At 39.8% G+C, this 13,665-nt stretch overlaps 1 protein-coding gene across 1 annotated transcript; it reads left to right on the forward strand.

The window, feature by feature from the left end:
- The first annotated feature begins 3,406 nt into the window (after nt 1-3,406).
- On the forward strand, nt 3,407-11,848 carry LOC101571389 (disintegrin and metalloproteinase domain-containing protein 21). Its single transcript, XM_004624902.2, has 2 exons — nt 3,407-3,485; nt 9,388-11,848. The coding sequence occupies exon 2, from the start codon at nt 9,553-9,555 to the stop codon at nt 11,764-11,766; it is 2,214 nt and encodes a 737-aa protein (XP_004624959.1). The 5' UTR covers nt 3,407-3,485; nt 9,388-9,552; the 3' UTR covers nt 11,767-11,848.
- The last annotated feature ends 1,817 nt before the right edge of the window (nt 11,849-13,665 follow it).

The raw sequence follows: 13,665 nt of genomic DNA on the forward strand, positions 1-13,665 counted from the left end.
ACAAACTCGAAGCCTTCATATGTAAGTGGATGCCACTGGAAGATATACTCGTAAGTGAAATAAACCAGACCCACATGTGTAAATATCATATAGTCTCCCTAGTGTAAGAACTCAAAAGACAAAATAAAAACTGAAAGGTATAACACAACTAAATGGGAGGTGAAAACTTAAGGATTAAACAATGAAGGAAGAGCAAGGAGAAAAGCTAGGAAGCATGCCAGGGACAAAAACCATATATTTATATACACAAGATGGTTAAGGCAATGATCCTGAGACTCTCCATCAGGTTTTTGAAACTAGCAGTTAATTGGTAGGATTCTCACTCTGACTAATTATATATGCTGATAACTGTGAACTAAGCAACTGCATTGAAGATAGCAATGTGTAATACCAGGGCCATTCTTGGTACCTGTCATTCTGGTCTCCTATATGTGTACTGCTTCTAATGTCATTATGAATTACTGCTGTACTCTCTCTCAAGCATATATTTTAAAAAAAAAGAAAAGAAAAAAGAGGCAAAAAAGTCATAAGACTGTCATGCTAAAATGTTGTATATGGTTAGATTTCTAAATGTCTGTGTAAAAATGTGTAACTGTTTATTTCTATTGTTTTTACCTTTTTTTTTTTTTTTTTTTTCTTTTTTTTTTTTTGGTGGAACCAGGGATTGAACTCAGGCCCTTGTGCTTGCCAGGGAAGCACTTATTCCACTGAGCCATCTCCCCAGCCCCTATTTTTTATTTTTATTTTTATTTTTTTCACATTTATAGGGATTTCAAGTTTATCATATCAAAGATTGATGGAAAATACCTGTTCCATGTTATGTCTAAGGTGTTTGATATTCAGGCAGATAGTGATGTCAAGCTCAACTGCCTGTGTAACAGAGCAATAATATCATTAAGCTTTTCTTCTGGAAGGTTGACAACTTAAGTTTTCAGACCAAAACATTAGAGAAAAAGAAGGGGTACAAGGATAGCCAACATTTTGGCCCTGACCCTTCAAGGTCAGTGAGGACTAAGGACATAAGAGAACCTGTACTATAACATCCTGTAACTCAGTGGTGTTAGAAAATTTTCTGATCAAGGAAATTATGGGGCTACCAAAGAAAGTGATCGACAATGTAGAGTGTGCCTAAGGAGAATTACATGGAGAGAAAACACTCTCTCAGGCTTTCACAGATAGCAAATTGGTCAAGCAATGGCCATGACTCATCCACATGGCTGACACTGACAAAAGATCTATAAACTTCTGTAAAGGATTTCAGGGTAAATCCTGAGGGAATTTGACTGACTTTGTTAGATACAAAAGTTACATTTCTTGTTATATAGGTCTTGCTATACCTTGGTCTTAACCATCCAGCAGAAAAGTACAAAAACAAGGTATAAAAAGCAAAGTCATATTAATATGCTAAGCTTTAAAAGGCTCAAGCCAACAACTTCTGACATTGCTAGTCCTGCAGATAATGCACTAGTGTTGTGGACTACTGGATTATATTGGATTACTTTGCTGAATTCACGCACCTACAATATTTGAATGGCAATGGAATATGCATTTCTGACAAAAGTAAACAAAAAAGGGGGATATAAATGAAGGACCATTTTGTAGTAAAAAAAAAATATATATATATATGTATCTGTATATACAAAATAGCATAGATATATAGCTACTTTCTCTTAGTTCAATGAAAAGAAAGTTTTGAACTAGGAGTGTTTAAAGAAGATATCATATCTGCATCTTGTACTATGAGTAACTACTAGGAAGACAGCAATATGCAATTTATTAATTATTGTAACTGTTCTACTAACCTGTTTTGAAACTGTCTTACTGCTATTTGTTTCTCAATAAAATTAATATAAAAGAATCAAGTATCTACAATATTTGAACTGGCATCAAGTAAGAAAAGTTTCTTTAAAAACTTCTCCAAAGGGTCGGGGAGATGGCTCAGTAGAATAAGCACAAGGGCCTGAGTTCAATCCCTGGTTCCACAAAAAAAAACAAAAAACCCTTTCCAAATACAACTTCTCTAACAGAAATGGTACTCCTATCTCTGACAAAACAAAACAAAAAAGGGTGGTATAAATAAAGGACCATTTTGTAGTGAATATATAGTTAGGATGGACATACAACTACTTTCTCTTATTTCAATGAGAAGAAAGGTTTGTACCAGTATTGTTTAGACAAGATATCATGTCTGCATCTTGTACTATGAATAACTACTACTATGAAGGCAATATGCAATGTATTAATTATTGTAACTGTCCTACTAATCTGTTGTGAAACTCTTTCATTGCTTTTTCTCATTAAAATGAATAAAAAATTTTTAAAAGAATAGGAAAATAATTTTTGTCAGCTATTCTTTAGAGATAGGACAAATATGTACAATCTTTAAAGGACTAAAAGCACTATCTCCCCCCAAATAAATGATTGAACTAACAATGGACAACTGAAATGAACAGACAATTTTTAGAAAAAAAATCAGATGGACAATACTTGATAAAATGTTCAACATATCTGGCTATTAAAGAAATTAAAGCAATACTTAGATTTCATCTTATTCCAGAAAGAATGGCTACCATCAGGAAATAAGATGAGAACAATTACTAATGGGCCATTGTATTTCCTTTTTATAATATTAATGCAAATGTAAATGTGGATGCCTATTATAAAGTCAGTATGGAGGAACCTTAAATAACTTAAGCAAGAAATTCTATTTGACCAGCTATTCCCAAATGAGTTAAAGCACCCTATTACAATGATACATCCATACACACAACTATACCAGCACAGTTCTCAACAGATAAATCTTGAAAGAAGCCTACACATCCACCAGTATATGAACTGATAAAAAGAATGTGGTATTCCTTCACAGTACAGTCTGACTCTGCTACTAAGAAGAATACTTCTATCATATGTAGGAAAGTGGATGTACCCTGAGACCATTAAGTTAAGTGAGAAAAACCAGACCCACAAGCTTAAACATTGCATTGTTTGTCTTACATGAAAAATAAAAAATATGAAGAATGAGCAAAATAAAAGGTATATAATAAATACTTAGAACAATTATTTTGCATATGGGAATGAGACCAAAAATTGGAGAGGGGATTAAAATTAGAATTATTACATATTCTGTGTTTGTACCAACTCCCCAGGCAGAGTGTAAACCTTTGTACTGCAAACATGTACTAAAATGAGTGTAGGGGAACATAAGGTGGAGCTGAGTAGCCTATTGAATTCCTCTCTCATTAGACTGAATGCAGAAAGCAAACTGTAGAAATAGCAGAGTCAGAACAAGGTTTCCTGAGAGGTAGTCATGTGCAGGTGGGAGGTTCTTGTTGCTAGGCAGCTACATATAGAACTTAGTCACGTGAAAGACAAAGGGGTGAGGGCTGTTGCTCTGTGTGGTCTCAGCTGCACATCTCTGTGTGTTGATCAGGATCACACAAGCCAGTAAGAGACAGAAAGGGCAGGAGAAGCTGTTTCCTCTGCTGGTAAGTCAAGGACTGATCAACTTCAAATCAAGACCTAAGTTGGCAATGAGAGAAATGTTGACGATGAAACAAAATTTCTTTTTCTTTTTAATGAGAGAAAAGATAAAACAGCAATGAAACAAATTTCTTCATTTTGTTTTTGTTTTGTGTTTTCAAAGTGTGAATGATTTGAGCAATGGAAAACAGTATAGGATTTTGTGAAGAGGGTGTCCAACCATTTGGACTTTAAGAGGACTGAGTTGGAGGCAAGACAGTGGGTTTTAAAATCAGGATAGTGGGGCCAGAGAGATGGCTCAGTAGAATAAGCACTTGCCTGGCAGGTACAAAGGCCTGAGTTCAATCCCCAGTTCCGCCAAAATAAATAAATATTAGGAGGAGTGAGATGGTTATCCTAGTTGCCCACTAAAGCAGATCACAGAAATGTTATAGAGAATGGGTAAGATTATTAGGAACAGTCCTCTAGGCAGAGCTAAATGTGCTCTAACAGAGAAGGCCAGGGGCTACATCTGGAGGGAGGAGACTTTCCCTGAGACCATAATGGACAGTGTACAGTAGAGAGGGAGATATAGGTGTTGAGGGGAACTTGAATCATGGTTGATGAAGCACCAACAGGAAATGGATTCATGATCCAAGATTTGATTGGTACTTCTTTAGGCCTCTTCCTTATTCATATCTCCTACATAAAGCCTCACAGCAGTGTGACTGAAGACACTATGAGAAACTGTGCTTCTGAGTCTCTCTATTTACCTCTGTCAATCTTCCCAGCACAGTCAGGGATGGAATCAACTTTTTGGACACTTGCCCACTTAAGTAAAAGAAGATCAAATTTCCAATTCAAAAAGTACCAAAAATAATGTTGATTTAGCAAAGGAATCATAAAGAAGCATAAATTTTCAAAGTGAATGTATGATAAACATCACACAATTTGATCATCCTCTGTATTTATGGCACTTAAGTCCTGACCTTTTTTTTTTTTTTTTTTTTGTATTTTAGGAATGGTTCTACAAGGTGTTCAGGGTCTTACTACTAGATCATATTCATAGCGATCTGCCTGTTTACAGCCTCCCAAGAGCTGGGATTACTGGTGCGTGCCTCCACGCCCAGTCTCAATTGCAATCTCAGTGCACCCCGGAAGCAGGGCTGGCCTGCTTGCAGGTGTTTTAATCCACTGAGTTATTTGGCTGGCCCTCTGACACTCTTTTATATTCCATTTTCCTGTAGTGTGTTAAGTTGATTCTTCATTTATGTCTCTTACAAGAATTACTTCACTATACAGTATTTCCTTTTTTGTTGTTGTGACAATATTTACTTTATGTCTAAGGAATCAGCTCAATAATTATGTACAGCATCCTTTATCTATACTTTTGGCAGAAAACTTTAGCCTATCTATAAAGGAAAAATTCCACCTGGAACCAAGCAAAGTGGAATTGAGAAAACCAACCAAACTAATTTATGTGGAAGAAGGACTTGGGGATTCTATGAGAACCTCTGTAAAAATTCACAGCATGTGAAAAGTGGCCTTTTCTTAGTTCCTACCCATTAGACCCAAATAGTGAATCATATTTTCCATCCCCCCATCAAATGGGAAGGTAGTTATTTCTGGTCTCCAAACAATCAAGAGTTCTACATCTAAAAGTCAAGTCCATCTATCTAGTCTAAATGAATAAACACTTAAGGGTTGCACAGGGTAAAGCAGCATCACAGAGCCACTAGAGCTAGGTTCCAGACTTATTACTAACATTTACTGTTTTTTGTCAGGCATTATTGTAAGCCTTTACAAAATTTAACAAACAATTCTACAGGCTAGTATTTCTATTAAAAACAAAAACAAACTTGATTCAAGCAATGTGTCCTAGAGTGTCTGGCAGAGTCAGGCTTAATTGCTTTGTCCCACTGGTCTTAATCCATATCCTACACTGCCTCTCAGGTCAGATACATACCAATGCCTGCCTACTAACCTTGTGTCAATGCACCCTGATCAACAGACCAATCTCTTCCAACCAAGCAGCTTCCTGAACTTTCCTTGACTCACATTATTCTAAAAAGCCTCTGTTGGGGCTGGATGTAGCTTAGTAGTGAAACACTTACCTAACACTGCCTAAGGCCTTGGGTTCAATCGCCAGCATCAGAAAACAAACTCAAAAAAGCTGAACTCCACACCACAAATTTGTGCCCAGTTTCATATAATTCCATGGGGTTTTTTGTTGTTGTTCTGCCCCTCTGGAGTTTAAAATACCCTCTACCTAGTATAACCCCAAAATGAACTAAAGGCCTGTCCCTGTGCTTCCATGAACTCTTGCACTCAGGATGATTGTACACTTACGATTTAACAGTGCAGTTTTTCACAGTATGCTGAGAGCACTTTCCTTCATATTTTACAGACTCTCTATTAATATTCATACCCTAGTACACCAAGTCTAATTCCTAAATAGATGTTTTAGAATTTGTTTAGAATTTAAAGGCTTCGTGGAAAAATCAGGAGAGGAAAAAGTATGTAAGTTTATTTTACACAGTTGGGTGAAAAATAAATTTGAGAGAAAGTAAATAACATTTAATATTGTCTTATAAGCCTTGAAGGAGGTGATGCCCAATTTGGAGGAGTAATCGCTATGTCCAAGTAATCGCCTATTTGGAACTTCTGTGACTGCAGAGTCATGGGATCATTGTCCTCTTTCTGCCAGACATGGTGCTGCCAATCTCCTTAACTCGATAGCCCAGTCTTTTAAGATCCTTGAAAACAATTGCAAAATTGAAGTGTCTGCCCTTCTTTCTAGCTTCTGGGTAGACTTCTTTCACTAAGCTAGTTAGTTCTTTCAAGGTTGTATCCATCCAGGTGTACATCAGCGCATGGGACAGGCCGTTGCCACAGGAGAACTTGTCCATAAGGTGGTGCTGACTGGTGGTGGTGGTAAAGACTCAGAGCAACAGCAGACAGGTCTTATGGTCAATTGGCTTCTCTGCTTCTTTATTTACTCCTGAGTAACTCTAGACTCCATTGCCATCCTACTTTTATACAGTTTTTTTTTTTTTTTTTTTTTTTTTTTTTTTTTGTATTTTTAGTACAGGGCCTACAGGGTCACACTACATAGATAGGACTCGTAGTGATTCATCTGTGTTCAGCCTCCCAAAGGCTGGAATTACAGGCACACCCCACCACATCCAGTCTCAATCACCATCTCAGTGCACCCCAGGGGCAGGGTCAGCACCATACACTGGGGATCAAACATCGGCCACTGCATCTGCCTAAGCAGGCACTTTAATCCGCTGAGCTATTTGCCAGCCCCAGTACAGTATTTTCTATGGCAGATCCACAGGTAGTTTTTATTACTGTTTAGGAAAAATTCAGCTTTACATGTTACTAGTAGTCAGGGCAATAATTACATACTTTATTCTCAAGTAAAGAAAGCCTTTAGCAAGTCTCCTGTTCATGAATTACAATCATGGAGTTTCATGAAATGCATTGTTCAGTCCTTCTTTGAGTCCTTATGGAGGTCTATCCAGTAAGAGGACCACTGAGCCCTAAAGTATGTAGCCAGGGATTAATCTGGTTTGCAACATAATACACAACACAGGTCAGTTTACTTGTCTGTGTTTAGTCTTGCTGCCATTTACTCTCATTGGTTCAGTTGAGAGGGTGATGAAATCTATGGACATTATCCTCGGCATATAGAAAGAATGTTACCTAATCTATTAAAAGCAAAGTATTGAGTAGAGTGTTACTGGCTCCTAGAGCTTATTGTTGCTCTTGTTCCAGGTTTCTGCACCAAACAATATTAACATTCCGTGCTTTTTCTTTCCCTAGTCCCTGGTACAGCATTCTGCACTTTCTGTGTTCTAAACATGTTAGTGCTTTCATCATATATATATATATATATATATTTTTTTTTTTTTTTTCAGAACTGGGGATTGAACTCAGGCCCTTGTGTTTGCCAGGCAAGTGCTTATTCCACTGAGCCATCTCCCCGGCCCCATGTCAGTGCTTTCATAATGACAAAGGAAAGCAATGAATGGGTGTTGCCAGGTAGACTGTGTGCCAGGGGCCAAGATTCCTCACTTTCAAATAGAGGCAGTGAACATAATTGAGCACTCACTGGAAACCTTCCCTGGCAGTTCTAATGTAGCAGGTACTGACTCTTTGTAAAGGAGAGTCACTAAAAGACACACTTGTATGCCTGGTTTATTTCACTTAGTGATATATTTTCCAGGAGCATCCATTTTCCTACAAATGTCTCAGATTTGTCATATCCATAGCCAAGTGTTATTCCATTATGTGTAGGTACCATACTTTTCTTTATTTAGTTGTCTGTTGATGGGTCCATAGGCTACTTCTGGGATTTAGCTTTTTTTTAAAAAAAAATTTTTAATATATTCCGCTGTTTATTTATTTATTACATTTATTTAGTGTGTGTGTGTGTGTGTGTGTGTGTGTGTGGCCAGCTCAGCCCACCAGGGGGCTGGGCTGGCTGGCATGTGGTGCTGGGGGATTGAACTGTGGTCCCTGTGCTTTGCCAAGCTTGTTCCAAGTAGGTGCTTTAGACCACTGAGCCATCTCTCCAGCCCCTGGGATTTAGCTTTGAACTGTGGTGCTATACACATTGGTATACATGAACCACTGTGGTATGATGGCTACAACTGTTTGGGAGAGATACCTAGACAGGGGCTATCCAAGTCATATTCTGTGAGGGAAGGAATTCTAGAAACTAAGGGCTTGGAAAGGGGAAAACAAGTAGAATAAAGATATGTTTGGTACAGGAACCTAATAACCTCAATGAACATAAACTTTGTATCCAAAAACGGGACCTAACATTAATAACGAAAAGAATGAAAATAGGGAAAGGGGTATTAGAGAAGGGAAAGAAGAAGACAAAAATAACCAGAAATAAGTTGTGTTATGTGCATATACCAACTCTTGAAGATGAGTCTACATTGCATGTATTGCAAACATGGATGTAAAATAATAAAATAAAACAATATAGCAGACTATGGAATGAATTTCCCTTAATAAGACAATGTTTCTTTTCCTGGGGTCTTTCAGCTGCATGGGTACTTACTTCCCTTTGAAGGCAATGCCTTTTCTCTTTGATATCTTCCTAGTAGAATGGCACTGTACTCCTAATATGCTTAGAGGACTTGAGATTTTTCTGCATTTGTTCCCTTTTCTAATAATTATAATCATACAAATACGTGTACTTAACTTCTCTCTACTTTTTCCCATCTTTCTTTGTACACAGAACTATGTAAAATGCTTTGCTTATTTAATTTTATTTTACTTTCACATAGTTTAGGACTTTTTGGGGGGGGGATACAGCAAATTTGACTTCAGCACCTTGCACATGCCAGGCAGCTGAGCTTGTGCAGCTGAGCTATATCTCCAGTGTTGCAAGATGTTTAGGAAGACATGAAATGAACATATGTGATAATTGCTATGATCAAGGACCTTGCACTCTAATAAATTTGTGGATAAAGAAAAATAAAATGAGGAGACACCAAATAGATAAAAAACTAATGGAAAGCATGACATGATGCAAATTGACAAAGACCTGTCATTATTTTGATGTCTCCAGCTCTGGACGTGCAGATCCTTCAGCAGATGTCTGTGCACCAAAGGCATGCAGCAGCGCGGTGTCACAGAGTCACCCTGTGCCTGAGGTTCTCTGCTTTCCTCCACCCAGAAAGACTAAGACAATTGCAGAGGTGCCCATCTTCCACCTTGCACAACTGTCAGCATGAAGCCCAGTTTGTCTTATCTCTGCCCTCCTTAGCTCTATGCCTGTTTACTCATGGCAAACCCAGATAATTTTCTTGAATTCTTCCATCCTGAATCACTCCATTCTTCTCCTTGCCTGACTTGCTCATTCAGTCCTACCACATGTCTCACTTTGCTCTTTGTTTTCCCTCTTAGCATGCTAGCCATGCTGGCTCAGCTCTGCCAGGACCAGGATGCATAGAGGTCAGCCCTGTGCTCTCAGCACCGCAGGGAAAAAGCAAGCCAGCAGCGCCTCATCCTCTGGGCTTTTCTGCATGGCATGAGCAGTTCCACCATGGGGCTGCAGAGGAAGGAACACCCATGAGAGCCACTCTTCTGTGGCTGTGGCTTGAAGCAACTCTGTGCTCTTGCAGCCCATCATGGCCTGGACCCACCCAACGCCTCAGTCCTCCAGAAGTGGTGACACCCTTGAAAGTGACTGGCAGGAGCAGGGGTACGAAGACTCCAGGATGGCTCTCCTATAGCCTGCTGTTTGGGGGCCAGAGACATGTTGTTCACATGAGGGTCAAGAAGCTGCTGGTTTCCACACACCTTCCTATCCTCACCTACACAGACCAGCATGCCCTTGTGGAGGACCAGCCCTTCCTCCCTGAGGACTGTTACTACCATGGGTATGTGGAAGGGGCACCCCAGTCTCTGGCTGTTTTCAGTGCCTGTTTCGGGGGCCTACGGGGAGTGTTACAAGTAAATGGCCTCATGTATGAAATCGAGCCCATCAGGCACTCAACTGTATTTGAACATCTGGTTTACAGGTTAAATGGTAATGAGACACAATCCCCAAATGCAAAGTGTGGTTTAACAGAGGAGAAAATTGTACGCCAGCACTTGGAGCTTGCAGTGGGTGAGAACTTGGTTCCGAAGCATGATTCTGTTGGTGCCCAGTGGACCCACATCTGGATTTTGGAGCTGGTTATAGTGACAGACCATGATTTCTTTATTCACTCGCAGGGCAACTTGTCAAAAGTTCAAGAGGATGTATTCTTTGTTGTCAATGTAGTGGATTCCATGTATCGTCAGCTGCACACTTACGTGAATTTGATTGGAATTGAGATTTGGAATAAAGGAAATGTTTTCCAGATGACAACAATAGACCAGGTTTTGGACGATTTCTCTCAGTGGAAAAAGATCAGTCTTGCCCAGCTACAGCATGATGCCGCACACATTTTCATCCAAAGTGCACACATAGACCTACTTGGTCTGGCCTATGTTGCAGGAATATGTCAATCTCCTATTGACTGTGGAGTTTGTAATTTCAGGGGAGACCCCTGGTCTGTCTTTGCTAACACCGTGGCCCATGAGTTAGGTCATATTTTGGGTATGGTGCATGACGAGAAACCGTGTTCCTGTGGGGAAGATGGTTGCATCATGAGTGCTTACAGGGTGCCAGAAGCAAAGCGATTCACCAACTGCAGCTATCTTGATTTTATGGAAACTGTTGTAAACCAAGGATCGTGTCTGCACAATATCCCGAGTACAGCAAAAGTCTTTCTGCTGAAGCGCTGTGGGAATGGCGTGGTGGAAAAAGGAGAGCAGTGTGACTGTGGGGACATGCAGCAGTGCGAACACGACCCCTGCTGTCTGCCGAACTGCACTCTGAGGCCTGGGGCTGCATGTGCCTTTGGGTTGTGCTGCAAAGACTGCCAGTTTGTGCAGCCAGGGCAGCTGTGTAGACAACAGGTCAACGAATGTGACCTTCCAGAGTGGTGCAATGGGACATCCCCCCAATGCCCACAAGACGCATATGTGCAAGATGGGGTTCCCTGTAGCAGTAATGCCTACTGCTACAGAAAGGAATGTAACCACCATGACCAACAGTGCAGGGCGATTTTTGGCCCAAGGGCGAGGAGTGCATCTCAGACTTGTTATAGAGAAGTTAACTCTCGGGGAAACCGCTTTGGCCACTGTGGCATGAATGGCACTGTGTACCTGAAATGCGACACGCCTGACGTCTTCTGTGGGAGAGTCCAGTGTGAAAGCGTGGAAGACATGCCCCCACTCCCAGATCATTCTGTTCTGCAGAGCACTCATGTCAGTGGGGTCACATGCTGGAGCATCGGCCATCACCAAGGCGTGAGCATGGCTGATGCTGGTGAAGTCAAAGACGGCACCACCTGTGAAGCAGGAAAGATCTGCATTCATAAGAAGTGTGTCAATCTGTCCGTCCTGTCACAAGACTGCCTTTCTGAGACTTGCAACATGAAGGGCACCTGCAACAACAAACATCACTGTCACTGTGCTTATGGGTGGTCCCCGCCCAACTGTCTGCACAGAGGGTATGGAGGCAGCATGGACAGCGGGCCAGCGTCTCCAATAAAAACAGTGTTCTTGAAAGAAGTTCTGATATTTTTGTTGTCTGCTCCAATTTGTTTTTTGACTGTGGGGCTTTATATGTATCATCGAATACGTTCTGGTCCCAAGGCCACTGAGAGGTTCACTCATCAGTTGAAGAAAAACTTTCTAAGTCAAAATTCCATGCATGATATAAGTGGAGTTCCTGGGCAGCAGAAATGTTAGCACATGACCCAAACTGAGCAAATCCATGAGTTTACAGAAGAATACAAGAATCTCTCCTGTGGGAATCAGGAACTTTGTCATTATTAACCTTTCCCTGCCTACTGTTTATTGTCTGAAGCAGTAAATAAAGCTGTGTTTCTTCTCTCAACAACCCAGTTTAGTCTTTCTGAGTTTCTTGGGCAGAGGTGTGACTCACGGAAAGGTGGGAGACAGACCTCAGGGTGTCCCAGGGTGAGTCATCCTTTCTAGTGGCAACTAGTAATTTGGGGAAAGATTTAAATTTTCTGACATTCTGTTTCAAAATTTGAAAAGAAAATCTCCCTGTCTGCTGCACTTTGCTAATGTCTTTATACTCAGCTTGTCTCCTCCTCAGTTATTTCTGAGTCCCTTTGAAAGGCTGCCCCTGAAAATAGATCCAGTCAGACACCCTCTGTATTAAGCAGCTCACTCACAATGGCACTAAGGAAATCTAGTCACATGACCTTCTGGTATGATGTTCTGTTACATTTTGCATTGTGATCTCTGTGTCCTCTGGCTGCACTCTCCATGTACTTGGTGTTGGGATTACATCTCAGACTCTTCACACTCAAATCCCAATCTCAGTGTCTTTTCTGACTTTTGAACTGGATGTGATCCTCACAAGACAAACCCATACTCAGGAAAGATTCCTGAGCTGCATCAGTTCCTGGCCCATTTGCAGTAATAACTAATAGTAAAATAATGTAGATTTTTGAAAACTGGTGTGCAGTAGCATCATAAACTAGCATCCTCATTTGTGGAGTACTGGAAAAGGGCAAAGATGGAAGCAGTATCCTGATTTATGTAATAGCTCTAGTAGTATTGAAAGTATATTATTTTAGTGGTCAATAAGCTATGGAAAAAGAGTTGTAGTTTTATGTCAGATAAACATCATGTCTTGAGACATCTATGCAATGATTAAAAAGAACCTTAGCATCAGTGGGATAAAGGAAAAAAGACACAGAGGGAAAGCTGTGCTGAAAATAATAGACAAGACTTACCATAAGATATAAAATAATTACATTTAGTTCACTAGTATATTTTGCATGTGAAAATTAGATACCCTGTGTCATAGTCAGGGCTTATAAGGGAAAAGATTTAATACAGGATATAATTTATAATTTAATACAGGATGTATATACAAATCCCCAATCACAGAGAAGATACTACAAAGAATTAACAACTGGGATCTCATATCATCAAATAGCTTTTATGCTACAAAACAAGCCACAAAAAAAGTGAAGAGACAATCCACAAAGTGGGAAATTTTTTTCCTGCCATTTCTCAGACGAAATACTTTGATCCACGTATTTCCCTTCTTGGTGTCTTCCTGAAAGAGCTGACCAAAGAGATGTATGTGTACCCATGTTTACAGCAGTGCAATTTGCAACAGTTAAATCTTGGAAAACAAGCCAGATGCCCATCAAAGGATGGATGAAGAAAATGTACATCTTCCATATACAACTGACTGGTAATCTACCATAAAGAAGGATAAACTTGAGACTTTATTAGGTAAATGGATCCACACTGAAACCATATTTTTAAGTGAAAAAAGTTGGACACATATTTTTAAATATTGCCTTATTTCTCTGGTGTGAGAAACTAAATTTGTTGGTAGGTATTGTGAAGCAGGAAGAAAAATAATTGTAGATATTGGAAAATGAGAAAAAAATGTTCAAAAGGGATGGTGAACAAGGGAGGGGGAAGTAAGGAAGGGAAAAGGGAAGGAAGAAAAAAATGGAAACTAAGCTTTTGCTTGAAGGGAAGAGAAATGGGTAAAAGAAAAGAATCAAGATACACTATACACAGGTAAAAATTCCCTATGATGAATGTGATCATTCTGTATATCAGGAGTGTATCAGTAAAATTAATTTTTAAAAA

This window comes from Octodon degus, unplaced genomic scaffold (assembly GCF_000260255.1).
Source record: "Octodon degus isolate 3935 unplaced genomic scaffold, OctDeg1.0 scaffold00007, whole genome shotgun sequence".
Taxonomy (NCBI): domain Eukaryota; kingdom Metazoa; phylum Chordata; class Mammalia; order Rodentia; family Octodontidae; genus Octodon; species Octodon degus.